This window comes from Electrophorus electricus, chromosome 11, assembly GCF_013358815.1.
Source record: "Electrophorus electricus isolate fEleEle1 chromosome 11, fEleEle1.pri, whole genome shotgun sequence".
NCBI lineage: Eukaryota > Metazoa > Chordata > Actinopteri > Gymnotiformes > Gymnotidae > Electrophorus > Electrophorus electricus.
Genome location: NC_049545.1, coordinates 4,837,274 through 4,853,065, shown reverse-complemented (window position 1 = coordinate 4,853,065; position 15,792 = coordinate 4,837,274). Strand labels below are relative to the sequence as shown.

The window sequence follows — 15,792 nt, the reverse complement described above, 5'->3', positions numbered from 1 at the left end:
CTGTTTTTAAATGTGTTTAAAAAATGTGACCTCTATGGTATGTTTATGAATACTTAATTACTTAATACAAACCACAACAAGTCAAACCAATGTTTTCTACATATTAGGCATTATACTAAATAATAAAATTATTTTCTTGAATTTATTTTTTTGGTCTTGCGCAGTTGTTTAGAATAAGTTCAACCTGATAAGCACCCAACACATTTGTTTTTCCATATTATTTTCCAAGGTTGTTTCTATATTGTAGCACTCTGTAATATATTTTTTTAACACAACATAAGGGTTGATAGGGAGGTTTCTTGTTTGTTACAGTTTATGTAAATACAATACTATAAATATGAAATACATAAAAATGAATCGCAATAAACATCACTATATTAGACTTTTTATTTTTAAGAATACAAAGACAGCATTAATCAATTAACTGCTTTCAAAACAATTTAATTAAATCAGTAATACTGTAAATGCTGATAATATTGATATCAGTCTCTTAGTGTTCATAATCGTCTGCCGTGTTGGTGGAAATGTACTTATTTATGTATTTTCAACAGACGGTTGGGTTAATAGAACAGACAAAAGAAAGTGTAGATGCACAGTTTGTGTTTGACCAGCCAGCTGAAAAAGAAGAAAACATACTTGAGAATCGCATTGTATCTGAATACAAACAACACAGCAATGTGAATGTTAATCACCCCTAAACCAGAATACATGGCACCAGTGTAAGTAAAATAAGTTACCATTGGATCTCATGTAGGCACAAGGGTAGCTGGAAACACTGCTCAGTGACAGCCAGTTTGAGTAGTAGAATCCTGCCCTATCAATCCACAACCACGTACCCTGGATAACACAGAATAAGTTTTACTGTCATCACAGGACTCTGCAAAAACATAAATAATTTAGTTTATCTGTAATTCAGCAATAATATTATAGACCAGTGACTATCATTGACAGTACTATTAACAATTACCGAAATGTGTCAAGAGTTTAATTATTTTGGAAAAAAAAAACCTGAATTGAATTATTTTATTAAAAGAAAATATTCTTGTATTTATTGCTGTGTTGATTGCTTAATAATGATCTTAGTGTTTTACATTTTAAAATGATTCAGTGTTTTATGCTGATATGCAAACATGTGGACAGGTATGTATCTAGGAAACAGTGACTGGCTACAGTGGCCATCGCTATATGTAACTGTGTTACCTGGAAGTTGTAAGCACCAATCCAAGCCAGTGGTAAACCAGCAGAGGCAATCAAATTCTGCAGGAAGTACTGTTCATCAGGATTCTGTACAGATGCCAGAGTAGCCCGCAGACTTACACAGTGTTTCTGAAGACAAAATACATGAATGAGAAAAAGAGAAGAATGAGTTAGCGAAGCTCTGTTGTTGATCAGATGCTGCAACACATCCAAGATAAATTATATTAAAATATTAGATGGTTTATCAATTATACAAGTACAGGAGCCCAAACTGACTTCTGGTACCGATTTTGTGTCCCTCGCTCCACTCCCCGTTTTTGTTTGTTTGTTTGTTTGTTTGTTTTTTGGGTGGGGGTTGGTTTTTTACAGGAATAAAAGTTCATATTTATTTTTGCATGGGTTCCTCATCCTGACATGTTTGACAGGTGTCCATTTCAGCGATTTGTGATTCTGGCTATGAATAAACATTGTGAAGTTAAATATTTACCTCAGCATTAAGCCAGGACATCGCTGATCTTACAATCTGAAAACAGCGGGATCTGTAATTAATCCACCCAGGTGGGCAGTATGCGCGTTCTGTCAAAAAAACAAACAAAAAACACCTCTGTTTTATGTCTTGGCTTTAATGGGGACACTGACATGATAAAAAAAAAAAGTGCTTTCAGTGAAAGTAAAATTAAGCTTGTGTTTTATCCTCAAATGAGGAGAAAGTTGATCATTTACTAATACGCTATGATTGTTTATGGTTACTGATGGATGTTAATGGATGATAAATGGGGGACAGACAAAAATAATTTATTTTTGCAATGAACACTAGCAGTTTAAAATTAAACTCCAAATATCATTCTTCATATCATCAAGTGCATTTCATTGCAGAGACAAGACTTGCCTGAAATAGCCAACTCTTCAACAGCTATTTTAGCAGCGACATCTGTAGAAAAAAGCATCTCCATGGTGAAAAATTAATTTTACTAAGCTTTGTTAGATGTGAGTTTAATAGAGCATACATACCTGCAGGGGAGAGATCTTCCACTTGTTCTTCTGCTTCTTTGGTCTCCACTATCTCCACTACAGATATTTTTGTAAGGTCAGTTTGACAGTCACATTGTGCTTCACCTATTATTTATGCCTGTATGTTAATATAATCCTGTCCTGTAGAATTACAGGACTTAATTATTGCAGGCAAGTAAAATTGTCACATCAGTATCTATAGTATAACAGACCTATAGACACTAACCTGGTAATTTTGAATTCTGTTCATTTTTAGTGACAACTGCTTCCCCTGGAGAAACATTTGTCAGCAACCATAACTCAAATAGAACTTGTAAGTATCCACAATTAAAATCCCCATACAGTTATTGAGAAGTAGTTGAGATGTGTGTTTTGAATGGTGTTGTTGTACCTGAAGCGGTCCTCAGTCCAAAAACAGCACACAACATCAGAGATACAATCCAAACCTTCATGATGAAAACTAGAGCAACATAGGGAAAAGGAAAAAAAAAAAGTCAAAATAAATGCGATCCAAAATCAAACAGCTCCAGGTCAACGTTCCCACTGTCTTCTTCCAGCATGTATATCGGATGTTTGTAAATTTCCATGCAGCACAAACCATTGTAAACTGAAAAGGTTTTTAATACAAATTTGTTTTTAGACCATAGTTGTCATGACATCTTTGCCAAGCAAGAATGGCAGAAATGTCCATCACAAAGATAAATTATTTACCTGTTGTTGATGGATCCCAGCTTATATCTTTTTCACAGATGCACAGTAATGTGAAGAGTGGAGTCCTCAGTATTTATATATACTGTGCTACCTCAGTAGTTGCACTCTGTACATCAGGGACCCATCTGATTTAGATTAGATAACCATAATAACCTGACTGCCCCGATAACACTTTTTATTGTTGACCTTAAATTACAGTTGCTGGTAAGATGTATTAAAAAAACAAAGCCTTTACTTATTACTTATATCAGAACATCATAACACAGGCTAAATTACATCAGATAACCATGATAACTTGCCTGCCCAGATAGCACCTTTTAATTGTTAACCATAAGTAGGCAGTTGCTGGTAAGCTGAATAAAAACAATGCCTTTACTTGCTAGTTACATCTGTTTCAACATGAGTGTGGTATATTGGATAATTTCATAATTTAACATTATAGCAATGCAAATCTTTTGCCAGTATTGTATGTTTTATTCATATAAAATTGCACTTACTTCACCATCCAAGGGTTTATGAACATTCTACTTAAATTTAATGTCCCTTAAAACCAAAGAAACAACGAGACATGACTTGAATAGATAAATGATTCATAAAATGATGAAATGAATGATTGAACACTTATCTATCAATATTTGACAGGCAGTGTTTAACAATGCAAATGTGGCACCCACTGACACACAAGGAAGAGATAACCCTGTTCATAAATGCCAGTAAGCTGTAGATAATTTTACATTGTTTACATCACTGTCCCCCTCATACACCCACATTCTCTAGATGGCATACAGAACAAATTTAAATATGTGTCGAGGATAAATTTGATACATCTTGCAAAAATATCTTTATTTCATTGTATTTATTTTCTTTATATCTTGTCATCTACTGTAGGACTCATAGTGAGGGTCAAATAGTGATATACTGAGAGGTGCTCTGGTGGAAGTAACAAAGAAAATAATGAAATAAGACATGATTCGGTAAATGTGATGTAATTTGTAACGTCTAAATTCTTTGAACATAGGAGAGTGTGATGAATTTACTTATTAGATAAAACTGTGTCTATCTGTACTTATACATTTAATAATTGCCTCTAAATATGTTATATATGCGTATAAGAATAAGAATATATTCTTATATATGCCTATAAGTATATACTTCAAATATTCCTGTACTGTTCTTTACCTGTGCAATTCACTGTAAATCTGAAAACTAAAATTACATTACTGGTGCTCTTCTAAAAGGCCACTCTCAATAAAAAAATACATACATACAAAGAATTTGGCTTCATGCAGGAATTGTATAATTTGCTACAGTAATTTACAATACATTGTTTTGGTAAAGGCAAGAAATGGTTTTTAAAAAAACCTTAAAATGTATTCTAATTCTCCAAGTTTTTGCCATAAATGTTTGACACATTTGTCAAGGTGAGTGGTGACACAAACAAAGTCCTTGTGATGACTACAAAACTTGACAATTCAGATTGATGTACTACTGCAAGTTTATGATGAATGATAAATGGCAAGATTGAATGAACAGCTTAACAGTATTTTAGCAAAACAGTGACGTTTAACTCTCAGTTTGTGATTTCTGTCAGTTGTCAGTTTATGATTCTATTTGTTAATTGCATCACTCACTAAATCATTTCCATAACATTCAATTTCAATATATCATAATATATGTTATATGTTATATATATATATATATATATATATATATATATATATATATATACATATATATATATATATATATATATATATATATATATATATATATATATATATATATATATATATATATATATATATATAATATAGACTCCAGTCACTTTCAAGTCTTACATGTGACTTATTGCCCTTTGTTGCAACCATAATTACAGCAACAAGGAAATGTAAATGGTTTATGGGAATATTGTCTCTCCAGTAAAATTAATATGTTTCCTTTCACAGCTTCTCATTAACGATTGGTAACGCAGGATTTTTTTTGTTTGTTTTTATGAAGGATGTTGCCAAATCAGTTTATGCGTCTAAAGGTTAATATAGCGATAAAATGACATACAGCTGTGAGACAGTTTTTGATCACTTTGGGATTTTCAGGATTTCTGCATGAATGGCTTCCAAAATGCAATATGATCTGCCTTCATGTCCAAATAATTATGTTTGATTTAACAAACAACAAACACTATTGCTGTTTTCATTGAATAAAATGTTGAGGTAATGGGGACAGCAGGTTACGCTGTAGTATAATGACCTCTTCAATAGAGCCCATGGTGTCACAGCTAAAATCTGTAGGTGTTTCTTGCATTTGATTAGGTTTATGTTCACAAGAATGGTGTTCTTGGGAGATTACCACAAAGCAAATACAGTGAAAGGCACAAGCAAGTTGCAGACCTTTTGAACTTTGCTAAATATCTGTATTTCACTTGAGTATTTCTGTCACTTCTATTCACTACATTTCATAAGAAAACGCTTTACCTGCTACACACTTCATTTTAAAACCAGACTCGGTACTCTAAGATTTTATTACAAAATATAATAAATAATGCTATTACTATTCAGTCTAGTCACCAAGCACCAAGTTAGCCAGTTAAAATCCGGCTGGATGTGAAACCAAAACGAGGGTGTTAAAATTTTCCTGGATGTTTTGTTCCTTCATAACCGAATATCAAAAGGCAAACTCAGTGTTCTTTTTTAAAATTATTTAAGCAACATTTTAGTTCCCTACATCAACATTTTTAGTTCAGTTTCTGTGGTTGCCTATCCAGCTTTTTCTCTACATTAGAAAAACATGTCATTTGTATGATTTTGCAGATGCATTTCTAATAAAGCATGTGATGAATGCATCTAATTAAAGTTCCCATAGGATGTATTAATTGTTTTTTTGTTCTCTCATGTCTACATATTTGACTTTGTTTGAGGAGAAAAATGCCCAGATTCAATTTCATGCGCATGAAAGAAATGAAACTAAAATGAACCCCCTATGAATAACTAGCTGCGTCATCATACTATTCAGTTAACAATGATAGTTACTTGGAGTTTGACAATAGCCAACATTACCTGTACTAGTTACTTGGTTTTGATCTTCGGTTTACAAAGTAAAAAAAAGTTGTTAGCTCAGTATGATGTTTTCAATATAAGATGATCAGGTTCCAGCTGTCAGTGAATTCCAGTGGATAAATTCACACAGCAGCTTGCTCCTTACAGGATGAAGATGGGGTTGTGATGTCAATAAAGTTTGGCTGTGCAGGTCCATGATGATATTTTCTGGTTATCTTTTACTTTTGTAGGATTTGCGTTTGAAGGAGGAGAAAATAATGTTTGAGGTTCATGATGTGTCAGTTGCATGTATCGAACCGTCCTTATTCATGTATGCCAAGGAAAATACGGTTTCCATTCTATGGTACCTTTAACACTCAAATAGCACTCAAAATTTGATTTATAAATGCTAGCTAACTATGCCATACAGACAAGCTGAGGAGGCACATGGGAGAATTCCTAACAATGGCACATTCTTCATGAGAGGTGTGTACTAAAATCTGTTTTTAAATGTGTTTAAAAAATGTGACCTCTATGGTATGTTTATGAATACTTAATTACTTAATACAAACCACAACAAGTCAAACCAATGTTTTCTACATATTAGGCATTATACTAAATAATAAAATTATTTTCTTGAATTTATTTTTTTGGTCTTGCGCAGTTGTTTAGAATAAGTTCAACCTGATAAGCACCCAACACATTTGTTTTTCCATATTATTTTCCAAGGTTGTTTCTATATTGTAGCACTCTGTAATATATTTTTTTAACACAACATAAGGGTTGATAGGGAGGTTTCTTGTTTGTTACAGTTTATGTAAATACAATACTATAAATATGAAATACATAAAAATGAATCGCAATAAACATCACTATATTAGACTTTTTATTTTTAAGAATACAAAGACAGCATTAATCAATTAACTGCTTTCAAAACAATTTAATTAAATCAGTAATACTGTAAATGCTGATAATATTGATATCAGTCTCTTAGTGTTCATAATCGTCTGCCGTGTTGGTGGAAATGTACTTATTTATGTATTTTCAACAGACGGTTGGGTTAATAGAACAGACAAAAGAAAGTGTAGATGCACAGTTTGTGTTTGACCAGCCAGCTGAAAAAGAAGAAAACATACTTGAGAATCGCATTGTATCTGAATACAAACAACACAGCAATGTGAATGTTAATCACCCCTAAACCAGAATACATGGCACCAGTGTAAGTAAAATAAGTTACCATTGGATCTCATGTAGGCACAAGGGTAGCTGGAAACACTGCTCAGTGACAGCCAGTTTGAGTAGTAGAATCCTGCCCTATCAATCCACAACCACGTACCCTGGATAACACAGAATAAGTTTTACTGTCATCACAGGACTCTGCAAAAACATAAATAATTTAGTTTATCTGTAATTCAGCAATAATATTATAGACCAGTGACTATCATTGACAGTACTATTAACAATTACCGAAATGTGTCAAGAGTTTAATTATTTTGGAAAAAAAAAACCTGAATTGAATTATTTTATTAAAAGAAAATATTCTTGTATTTATTGCTGTGTTGATTGCTTAATAATGATCTTAGTGTTTTACATTTTAAAATGATTCAGTGTTTTATGCTGATATGCAAACATGTGGACAGGTATGTATCTAGGAAACAGTGACTGGCTACAGTGGCCATCGCTATATGTAACTGTGTTACCTGGAAGTTGTAAGCACCAATCCAAGCCAGTGGTAAACCAGCAGAGGCAATCAAATTCTGCAGGAAGTACTGTTCATCAGGATTCTGTACAGATGCCAGAGTAGCCCGCAGACTTACACAGTGTTTCTGAAGACAAAATACATGAATGAGAAAAAGAGAAGAATGAGTTAGCGAAGCTCTGTTGTTGATCAGATGCTGCAACACATCCAAGATAAATTATATTAAAATATTAGATGGTTTATCAATTATACAAGTACAGGAGCCCAAACTGACTTCTGGTACCGATTTTGTGTCCCTCGCTCCACTCCCCGTTTTTGTTTGTTTGTTTGTTTGTTTGTTTTTTGGGTGGGGGTTGGTTTTTTACAGGAATAAAAGTTCATATTTATTTTTGCATGGGTTCCTCATCCTGACATGTTTGACAGGTGTCCATTTCAGCGATTTGTGATTCTGGCTATGAATAAACATTGTGAAGTTAAATATTTACCTCAGCATTAAGCCAGGACATCGCTGATCTTACAATCTGAAAACAGCGGGATCTGTAATTAATCCACCCAGGTGGGCAGTATGCGCGTTCTGTCAAAAAAACAAACAAAAAACACCTCTGTTTTATGTCTTGGCTTTAATGGGGACACTGACATGATAAAAAAAAAAAGTGCTTTCAGTGAAAGTAAAATTAAGCTTGTGTTTTATCCTCAAATGAGGAGAAAGTTGATCATTTACTAATACGCTATGATTGTTTATGGTTACTGATGGATGTTAATGGATGATAAATGGGGGACAGACAAAAATAATTTATTTTTGCAATGAACACTAGCAGTTTAAAATTAAACTCCAAATATCATTCTTCATATCATCAAGTGCATTTCATTGCAGAGACAAGACTTGCCTGAAATAGCCAACTCTTCAACAGCTATTTTAGCAGCGACATCTGTAGAAAAAAGCATCTCCATGGTGAAAAATTAATTTTACTAAGCTTTGTTAGATGTGAGTTTAATAGAGCATACATACCTGCAGGGGAGAGATCTTCCACTTGTTCTTCTGCTTCTTTGGTCTCCACTATCTCCACTACATATATTTTTGTAAGGTCAGTTTGACAGTCACATTGTGCTTCACCTATTATTTATGCCTGTATGTTAATATAATCCTGTCCTGTAGAATTACAGGACTTAATTATTGCAGGCAAGTAAAATTGTCACATCAGTATCTATAGTATAACAGACCTATAGACACTAACCTGGTAATTTTGAATTCTGTTCATTTTTAGTGACAACTGCTTCCCCTGGAGAAACATTTGTCAGCAACCATAACTCAAATAGAACTTGTAAGTATCCACAATTAAAATCCCCATACAGTTATTGAGAAGTAGTTGAGATGTGTGTTTTGAATGGTGTTGTTGTACCTGAAGCGGTCCTCAGTCCAAAAACAGCACACAACATCAGAGATACAATCCAAACCTTCATGATGAAAACTAGAGCAACATAGGGAAAAGGAAAAAAAAAAAAGTCAAAATAAATGCGATCCAAAATCAAACAGCTCCAGGTCAACGTTCCCACTGTCTTCTTCCAGCATGTATATCGGATGTTTGTAAATTTCCATGCAGCACAAACCATTGTAAACTGAAAAGGTTTTTAATACAAATTTGTTTTTAGACCATAGTTGTCATGACATCTTTGCCAAGCAAGAATGGCAGAAATGTCCATCACAAAGATAAATTATTTACCTGTTGTTGATGGATCCCAGCTTATATCTTTTTCACAGATGCACAGTAATGTGAAGAGTGGAGTCCTCAGTATTTATATATACTGTGCTACCTCAGTAGTTGCACTCTGTACATCAGGGACCCATCTGATTTAGATTAGATAACCATAATAACCTGACTGCCCCGATAACACTTTTTATTGTTGACCTTAAATTACAGTTGCTGGTAAGATGTATTAAAAAAACAAAGCCTTTACTTATTACTTATATCAGAACATCATAACACAGGCTAAATTACATCAGATAACCATGATAACTTGCCTGCCCAGATAGCACCTTTTAATTGTTAACCATAAGTAGGCAGTTGCTGGTAAGCTGAATAAAAACAATGCCTTTACTTGCTAGTTACATCTGTTTCAACATGAGTGTGGTATATTGGATAATTTCATAATTTAACATTATAGCAATGCAAATCTTTTGCCAGTATTGTATGTTTTATTCATATAAAATTGCACTTACTTCACCATCCAAGGGTTTATGAACATTCTACTTAAATTTAATGTCCCTTAAAACCAAAGAAACAACGAGACATGACTTGAATAGATAAATGATTCATAAAATGATGAAATGAATGATTGAACACTTATCTATCAATATTTGACAGGCAGTGTTTAACAATGCAAATGTGGCACCCACTGACACACAAGGAAGAGATAACCCTGTTCATAAATGCCAGTAAGCTGTAGATAATTTTACATTGTTTACATCACTGTCCCCCTCATACACCCACATTCTCTAGATGGCATACAGAACAAATTTAAATATGTGTCGAGGATAAATTTGATACATCTTGCAAAAATATCTTTATTTCATTGTATTTATTTTCTTTATATCTTGTCATCTACTGTAGGACTCATAGTGAGGGTCAAATAGTGATATACTGAGAGGTGCTCTGGTGGAAGTAACAAAGAAAATAATGAAATAAGACATGATTCGGTAAATGTGATGTAATTTGTAACGTCTAAATTCTTTGAACATAGGAGAGTGTGATGAATTTACTTATTAGATAAAACTGTGTCTATCTGTACTTATACATTTAATAATTGCCTCTAAATATGTTATATATGCGTATAAGAATAAGAATATATTCTTATATATGCCTATAAGTATATACTTCAAATATTCCTGTACTGTTCTTTACCTGTGCAATTCACTGTAAATCTGAAAACTAAAATTACATTACTGGTGCTCTTCTAAAAGGCCACTCTCAATAAAAAAATACATACATACAAAGAATTTGGCTTCATGCAGGAATTGTATAATTTGCTACAGTAATTTACAATACATTGTTTTGGTAAAGGCAAGAAATGGTTTTTAAAAAAACCTTAAAATGTATTCTAATTCTCCAAGTTTTTGCCATAAATGTTTGACACATTTGTCAAGGTGAGTGGTGACACAAACAAAGTCCTTGTGATGACTACAAAACTTGACAATTCAGATTGATGTACTACTGCAAGTTTATGATGAATGATAAATGGCAAGATTGAATGAACAGCTTAACAGTATTTTAGCAAAACAGTGACGTTTAACTCTCAGTTTGTGATTTCTGTCAGTTGTCAGTTTATGATTCTATTTGTTAATTGCATCACTCACTAAATCATTTCCATAACATTCAATTTCAATATATCATAATATATGTTATATGTTATATATATATATATATATATATATAATATAGACTCCAGTCACTTTCAAGTCTTACATGTGACTTATTGCCCTTTGTTGCAACCATAATTACAGCAACAAGGAAATGTAAATGGTTTATGGGAATATTGTCTCTCCAGTAAAATTAATATGTTTCCTTTCACAGCTTCTCATTAACGATTGGTAACGCAGGATTTTTTTTGTTTGTTTTTATGAAGGATGTTGCCAAATCAGTTTATGCGTCTAAAGGTTAATATAGCGATAAAATGACATACAGCTGTGAGACAGTTTTTGATCACTTTGGGATTTTCAGGATTTCTGCATGAATGGCTTCCAAAATGCAATATGATCTGCCTTCATGTCCAAATAATTATGTTTGATTTAACAAACAACAAACACTATTGCTGTTTTCATTGAATAAAATGTTGAGGTAATGGGGACAGCAGGTTACGCTGTAGTATAATGACCTCTTCAATAGAGCCCATGGTGTCACAGCTAAAATCTGTAGGTGTTTCTTGCATTTGATTAGGTTTATGTTCACAAGAATGGTGTTCTTGGGAGATTACCACAAAGCAAATACAGTGAAAGGCACAAGCAAGTTGCAGACCTTTTGAACTTTGCTAAATATCTGTATTTCACTTGAGTATTTCTGTCACTTCTATTCACTACATTTCATAAGAAAACGCTTTACCTGCTACACACTTCATTTTAAAACCAGACTCGGTACTCTAAGATTTTATTACAAAATATAATAAATAATGCTATTACTATTCAGTCTAGTCACCAAGCACCAAGTTAGCCAGTTAAAATCCGGCTGGATGTGAAACCAAAACGAGGGTGTTAAAATTTTCCTGGATGTTTTGTTCCTTCATAACCGAATATCAAAAGGCAAACTCAGTGTTCTTTTTTAAAATTATTTAAGCAACATTTTAGTTCCCTACATCAACATTTTTAGTTCAGTTTCTGTGGTTGCCTATCCAGCTTTTTCTCTACATTAGAAAAACATGTCATTTGTATGATTTTGCAGATGCATTTCTAATAAAGCATGTGATGAATGCATCTAATTAAAGTTCCCATAGGATGTATTAATTGTTTTTTTGTTCTCTCATGTCTACATATTTGACTTTGTTTGAGGAGAAAAATGCCCAGATTCAATTTCATGCGCATGAAAGAAATGAAACTAAAATGAACCCCCTATGAATAACTAGCTGCGTCATCATACTATTCAGTTAACAATGATAGTTACTTGGAGTTTGACAATAGCCAACATTACCTGTACTAGTTACTTGGTTTTGATCTTCGGTTTACAAAGTAAAAAAAAGTTGTTAGCTCAGTATGATGTTTTCAATATAAGATGATCAGGTTCCAGCTGTCAGTGAATTCCAGTGGATAAATTCACACAGCAGCTTGCTCCTTACAGGATGAAGATGGGGTTGTGATGTCAATAAAGTTTGGCTGTGCAGGTCCATGATGATATTTTCTGGTTATCTTTTACTTTTGTAGGATTTGCGTTTGAAGGAGGAGAAAATAATGTTTGAGGTTCATGATGTGTCAGTTGCATGTATCGAACCGTCCTTATTCATGTATGCCAAGGAAAATACGGTTTCCATTCTATGGTACCTTTAACACTCAAATAGCACTCAAAATTTGATTTATAAATGCTAGCTAACTATGCCATACAGACAAGCTGAGGAGGCACATGGGAGAATTCCTAACAATGGCACATTCTTCATGAGAGGTGTGTACTAAAATCTGTTTTTAAATGTGTTTAAAAAATGTGACCTCTATGGTATGTTTATGAATACTTAATTACTTAATACAAACCACAACAAGTCAAACCAATGTTTTCTACATATTAGGCATTATACTAAATAATAAAATTACTTTCTTGAATTTATTTTTTTGGTCTTGCGCAGTTGTTTAGAATAAGTTCAACCTGATAAGCACCCAACACATTTGTTTTTCCATATTATTTTCCAAGGTTGTTTCTATATTGTAGCACTCTGTAATATATTTTTTTAACACAACATAAGGGTTGATAGGGAGGTTTCTTGTTTGTTACAGTTTATGTAAATACAATACTATAAATATGAAATACATAAAAATGAATCGCAATAAACATCACTATATTAGACTTTTTATTTTTAAGAATACAAAGACAGCATTAATCAATTAACTGCTTTCAAAACAATTTAATTAAATCAGTAATACTGTAAATGCTGATAATATTGATATCAGTCTCTTAGTGTTCATAATTGTCTGCCGTGTTGGTGGAAATGTACTTATTTATGTATTTTCAACAGACGGTTGGGTTAATAGAACAGACAAAAGAAAGTGTAGATGCACAGTTTGTGTTTGACCAGCCAGCTGAAAAAGAAGAAAACATACTTGAGAATCGCATTGTATCTGAATACAAACAACACAGCAATGTGAATGTTAATCACCCCTAAACCAGAATACATGGCACCAGTGTAAGTAAAATAAGTTACCATTGGATCTCATGTAGGCACAAGGGTAGCTGGAAACACTGCTCAGTGACAGCCAGTTTGAGTAGTAGAATCCTGCCCTATCAATCCACAACCACGTACCCTGGATAACACAGAATAAGTTTTACTGTCATCACAGGACTCTGCAAAAACATAAATAATTTAGTTTATCTGTAATTCAGCAATAATATTATAGACCAGTGACTATCATTGACAGTACTATTAACAATTACCGAAATGTGTCAAGAGTTTAATTATTTTGGAAAAAAAAAACCTGAATTGAATTATTTTATTAAAAGAAAATATTCTTGTATTTATTGCTGTGTTGATTGCTTAATAATGATCTTAGTGTTTTACATTTTAAAATGATTCAGTGTTTTATGCTGATATGCAAACATGTGGACAGGTATGTATCTAGGAAACAGTGACTGGCTACAGTGGCCATCGCTATATGTAACTGTGTTACCTGGAAGTTGTAAGCACCAATCCAAGCCAGTGGTAAACCAGCAGAGGCAATCAAATTCTGCAGGAAGTACTGTTCATCAGGATTCTGTACAGATGCCAGAGTAGCCCGCAGACTTACACAGTGTTTCTGAAGACAAAATACATGAATGAGAAAAAGAGAAGAATGAGTTAGCGAAGTTCTGTTGTTGATCAGATGCTGCAACACATCCAAGATAAATTATATTAAAATATTAGATGGTTTATCAATTATACAAGTACAGGAGCCCAAACTGACTTCTGGTACCGATTTTGTGTCCCTCGCTCCACTCCCCGTTTTTGTTTGTTTGTTTGTTTGTTTGTTTTTTGGGTGGGGGTTGGTTTTTTACAGGAATAAAAGTTCATATTTATTTTTGCATGGGTTCCTCATCCTGACATGTTTGACAGGTGTCCATTTCAGCGATTTGTGATTCTGGCTATGAATAAACATTGTGAAGTTAAATATTTACCTCAGCATTAAGCCAGGACATCGCTGATCTTACAATCTGAAAACAGCGGGATCTGTAATTAATCCACCCAGGTGGGCAGTATGCGCGTTCTGTCAAAAAAACAAACAAAAAACACCTCTGTTTTATGTCTTGGCTTTAATGGGGACACTGACATGATAAAAAAAAAAAGTGCTTTCAGTGAAAGTAAAATTAAGCTTGTGTTTTATCCTCAAATGAGGAGAAAGTTGATCATTTACTAATACGCTATGATTGTTTATGGTTACTGATGGATGTTAATGGATGATAAATGGGGAACAGACAAAAATAATTTATTTTTGCAATGAACACTAGCAGTTTAAAATTAAACTCCAAATATCATTCTTCATATCATCAAGTGCATTTCATTGCAGAGACAAGACTTGCCTGAAATAGCCAACTCTTCAACAGCTATTTTAGCAGCGACATCTGTAGAAAAAAGCATCTCCATGGTGAAAAATTAATTTTACTAAGCTTTGTTAGATGTGAGTTTAATAGAGCATACATACCTGCAGGGGAGAGATCTTCCACTTGTTCTTCTGCTTCTTTGGTCTCCACTATCTCCACTACAGATATTTTTGTAAGGTCAGTTTGACAGTCACATTGTGCTTCACCTATTATTTATGCCTGTATGTTAATATAATCCTGTCCTGTAGAATTACAGGACTTAATTATTGCAGGCAAGTAAAATTGTCACATCAGTATCTATAGTATAACAGACCTATAGACACTAACCTGGTAATTTTGAATTCTGTTCATTTTTAGTGACAACTGCTTCCCCTGGAGAAACATTTGTCAGCAACCATAACTCAAATAGAACTTGTAAGTATCCACAATTAAAATCCCCATACAGTTATTGAGAAGTAGTTGAGATGTGTGTTTTGAATGGTGTTGTTGTACCTGAAGCGGTCCTCAGTCCAAAAACAGCACACAACATCAGAGATACAATCCAAACCTTCATGATGAAAACTAGAGCAACATAGGGAAAAGGAAAAAAAAAAAGTCAAAATAAATGCGATCCAAAATCAAACAGCTCCAGGTCAACGTTCCCACTGTCTTCTTCCAGCATGTATATCGGATGTTTGTAAATTTCCATGCAGCACAAACCATTGTAAACTGAAAAGGTTTTTAATACAAATTTGTTTTTAGACCATAGTTGTCATGACATCTTTGCCAAGCAAGAATGGCAGAAATGTCCATCACAAAGATAAATTATTTACCTGTTGTTGATGGATCCCAGCTTATATCTTTTTCACAGATGCACAGTAATGTGAAGAGTGGAGTCCTC

At 33.5% G+C, this 15,792-nt stretch overlaps 3 protein-coding genes across 3 annotated transcripts; all 3 read right to left on the bottom strand.

Annotated features, from left to right (window-relative positions):
- Positions 1 to 373: 373 nt before the first annotated feature.
- LOC113583468 (ladderlectin-like) lies at positions 374 to 2,987 on the bottom strand. Its single transcript, XM_035531800.1, has 9 exons — positions 2,920 to 2,987; positions 2,600 to 2,668; positions 2,435 to 2,479; positions 2,209 to 2,265; positions 2,087 to 2,128; positions 1,685 to 1,773; positions 1,201 to 1,326; positions 738 to 837; positions 374 to 615 (listed from the first exon to the last, which is right to left on the bottom strand). The coding sequence occupies exons 2-9, from the start codon at positions 2,658 to 2,660 to the stop codon at positions 545 to 547; spliced, it is 591 nt and encodes a 196-aa protein (XP_035387693.1). The 5' UTR covers positions 2,661 to 2,668; positions 2,920 to 2,987; the 3' UTR covers positions 374 to 544.
- Positions 2,988 to 6,824: 3,837 nt separating this feature from the next.
- Positions 6,825 to 9,439, bottom strand: LOC118242236 (ladderlectin-like). The gene is made up of 9 exons (XM_035531802.1): positions 9,372 to 9,439; positions 9,051 to 9,119; positions 8,886 to 8,930; positions 8,660 to 8,716; positions 8,538 to 8,579; positions 8,136 to 8,224; positions 7,652 to 7,777; positions 7,189 to 7,288; positions 6,825 to 7,066 (listed from the first exon to the last, which is right to left on the bottom strand). Exons 2-9 carry the CDS (start codon positions 9,109 to 9,111, stop codon positions 6,996 to 6,998), a joined length of 591 nt encoding a protein of 196 aa, XP_035387695.1. The 5' UTR covers positions 9,112 to 9,119; positions 9,372 to 9,439; the 3' UTR covers positions 6,825 to 6,995.
- A 3,739-nt stretch (positions 9,440 to 13,178) lies between these two features.
- Positions 13,179 to 15,792, bottom strand: LOC118242234 (ladderlectin-like). The gene is made up of 9 exons (XM_035531790.1): positions 15,725 to 15,792; positions 15,405 to 15,473; positions 15,240 to 15,284; positions 15,014 to 15,070; positions 14,892 to 14,933; positions 14,490 to 14,578; positions 14,006 to 14,131; positions 13,543 to 13,642; positions 13,179 to 13,420 (listed from the first exon to the last, which is right to left on the bottom strand). The coding sequence occupies exons 2-9, from the start codon at positions 15,463 to 15,465 to the stop codon at positions 13,350 to 13,352; spliced, it is 591 nt and encodes a 196-aa protein (XP_035387683.1). The 5' UTR covers positions 15,466 to 15,473; positions 15,725 to 15,792; the 3' UTR covers positions 13,179 to 13,349.

Coding starts and splice junctions, on each gene's coding strand:
- LOC113583468 (XM_035531800.1), bottom strand. CDS start 2,660: ATGAAGGTTTGGATTGTATCTCTGATGTTGTGTGCTGTTTTTGGACTG. Junction 838..1,200: donor TTGGTGCTTACAACTTCCAG/GTAACACAGTTA, acceptor TGTGTTATCCAG/GGTACGTGGTTGTGGATTGA. Junction 616..737: donor TGCCTACATGAGATCCAATG/GTAACTTATTTT, acceptor CTTCTTTTTCAG/CTGGCTGGTCAAACACAAAC.
- LOC118242236 (XM_035531802.1), bottom strand. CDS start 9,111: ATGAAGGTTTGGATTGTATCTCTGATGTTGTGTGCTGTTTTTGGACTG. Junction 8,931..9,050: donor TGGACTGAGGACCGCTTCAG/GTACAACAACAC, acceptor ATGTTTCTCCAG/GGGAAGCAGTTGTCACTAAA. Junction 8,225..8,537: donor TGAAGAGTTGGCTATTTCAG/GCAAGTCTTGTC, acceptor TTTTTTTGACAG/AACGCGCATACTGCCCACCT.
- LOC118242234 (XM_035531790.1), bottom strand. CDS start 15,465: ATGAAGGTTTGGATTGTATCTCTGATGTTGTGTGCTGTTTTTGGACTG. Junction 14,579..14,891: donor TGAAGAGTTGGCTATTTCAG/GCAAGTCTTGTC, acceptor TTTTTTTGACAG/AACGCGCATACTGCCCACCT. Junction 13,643..14,005: donor TTGGTGCTTACAACTTCCAG/GTAACACAGTTA, acceptor TGTGTTATCCAG/GGTACGTGGTTGTGGATTGA.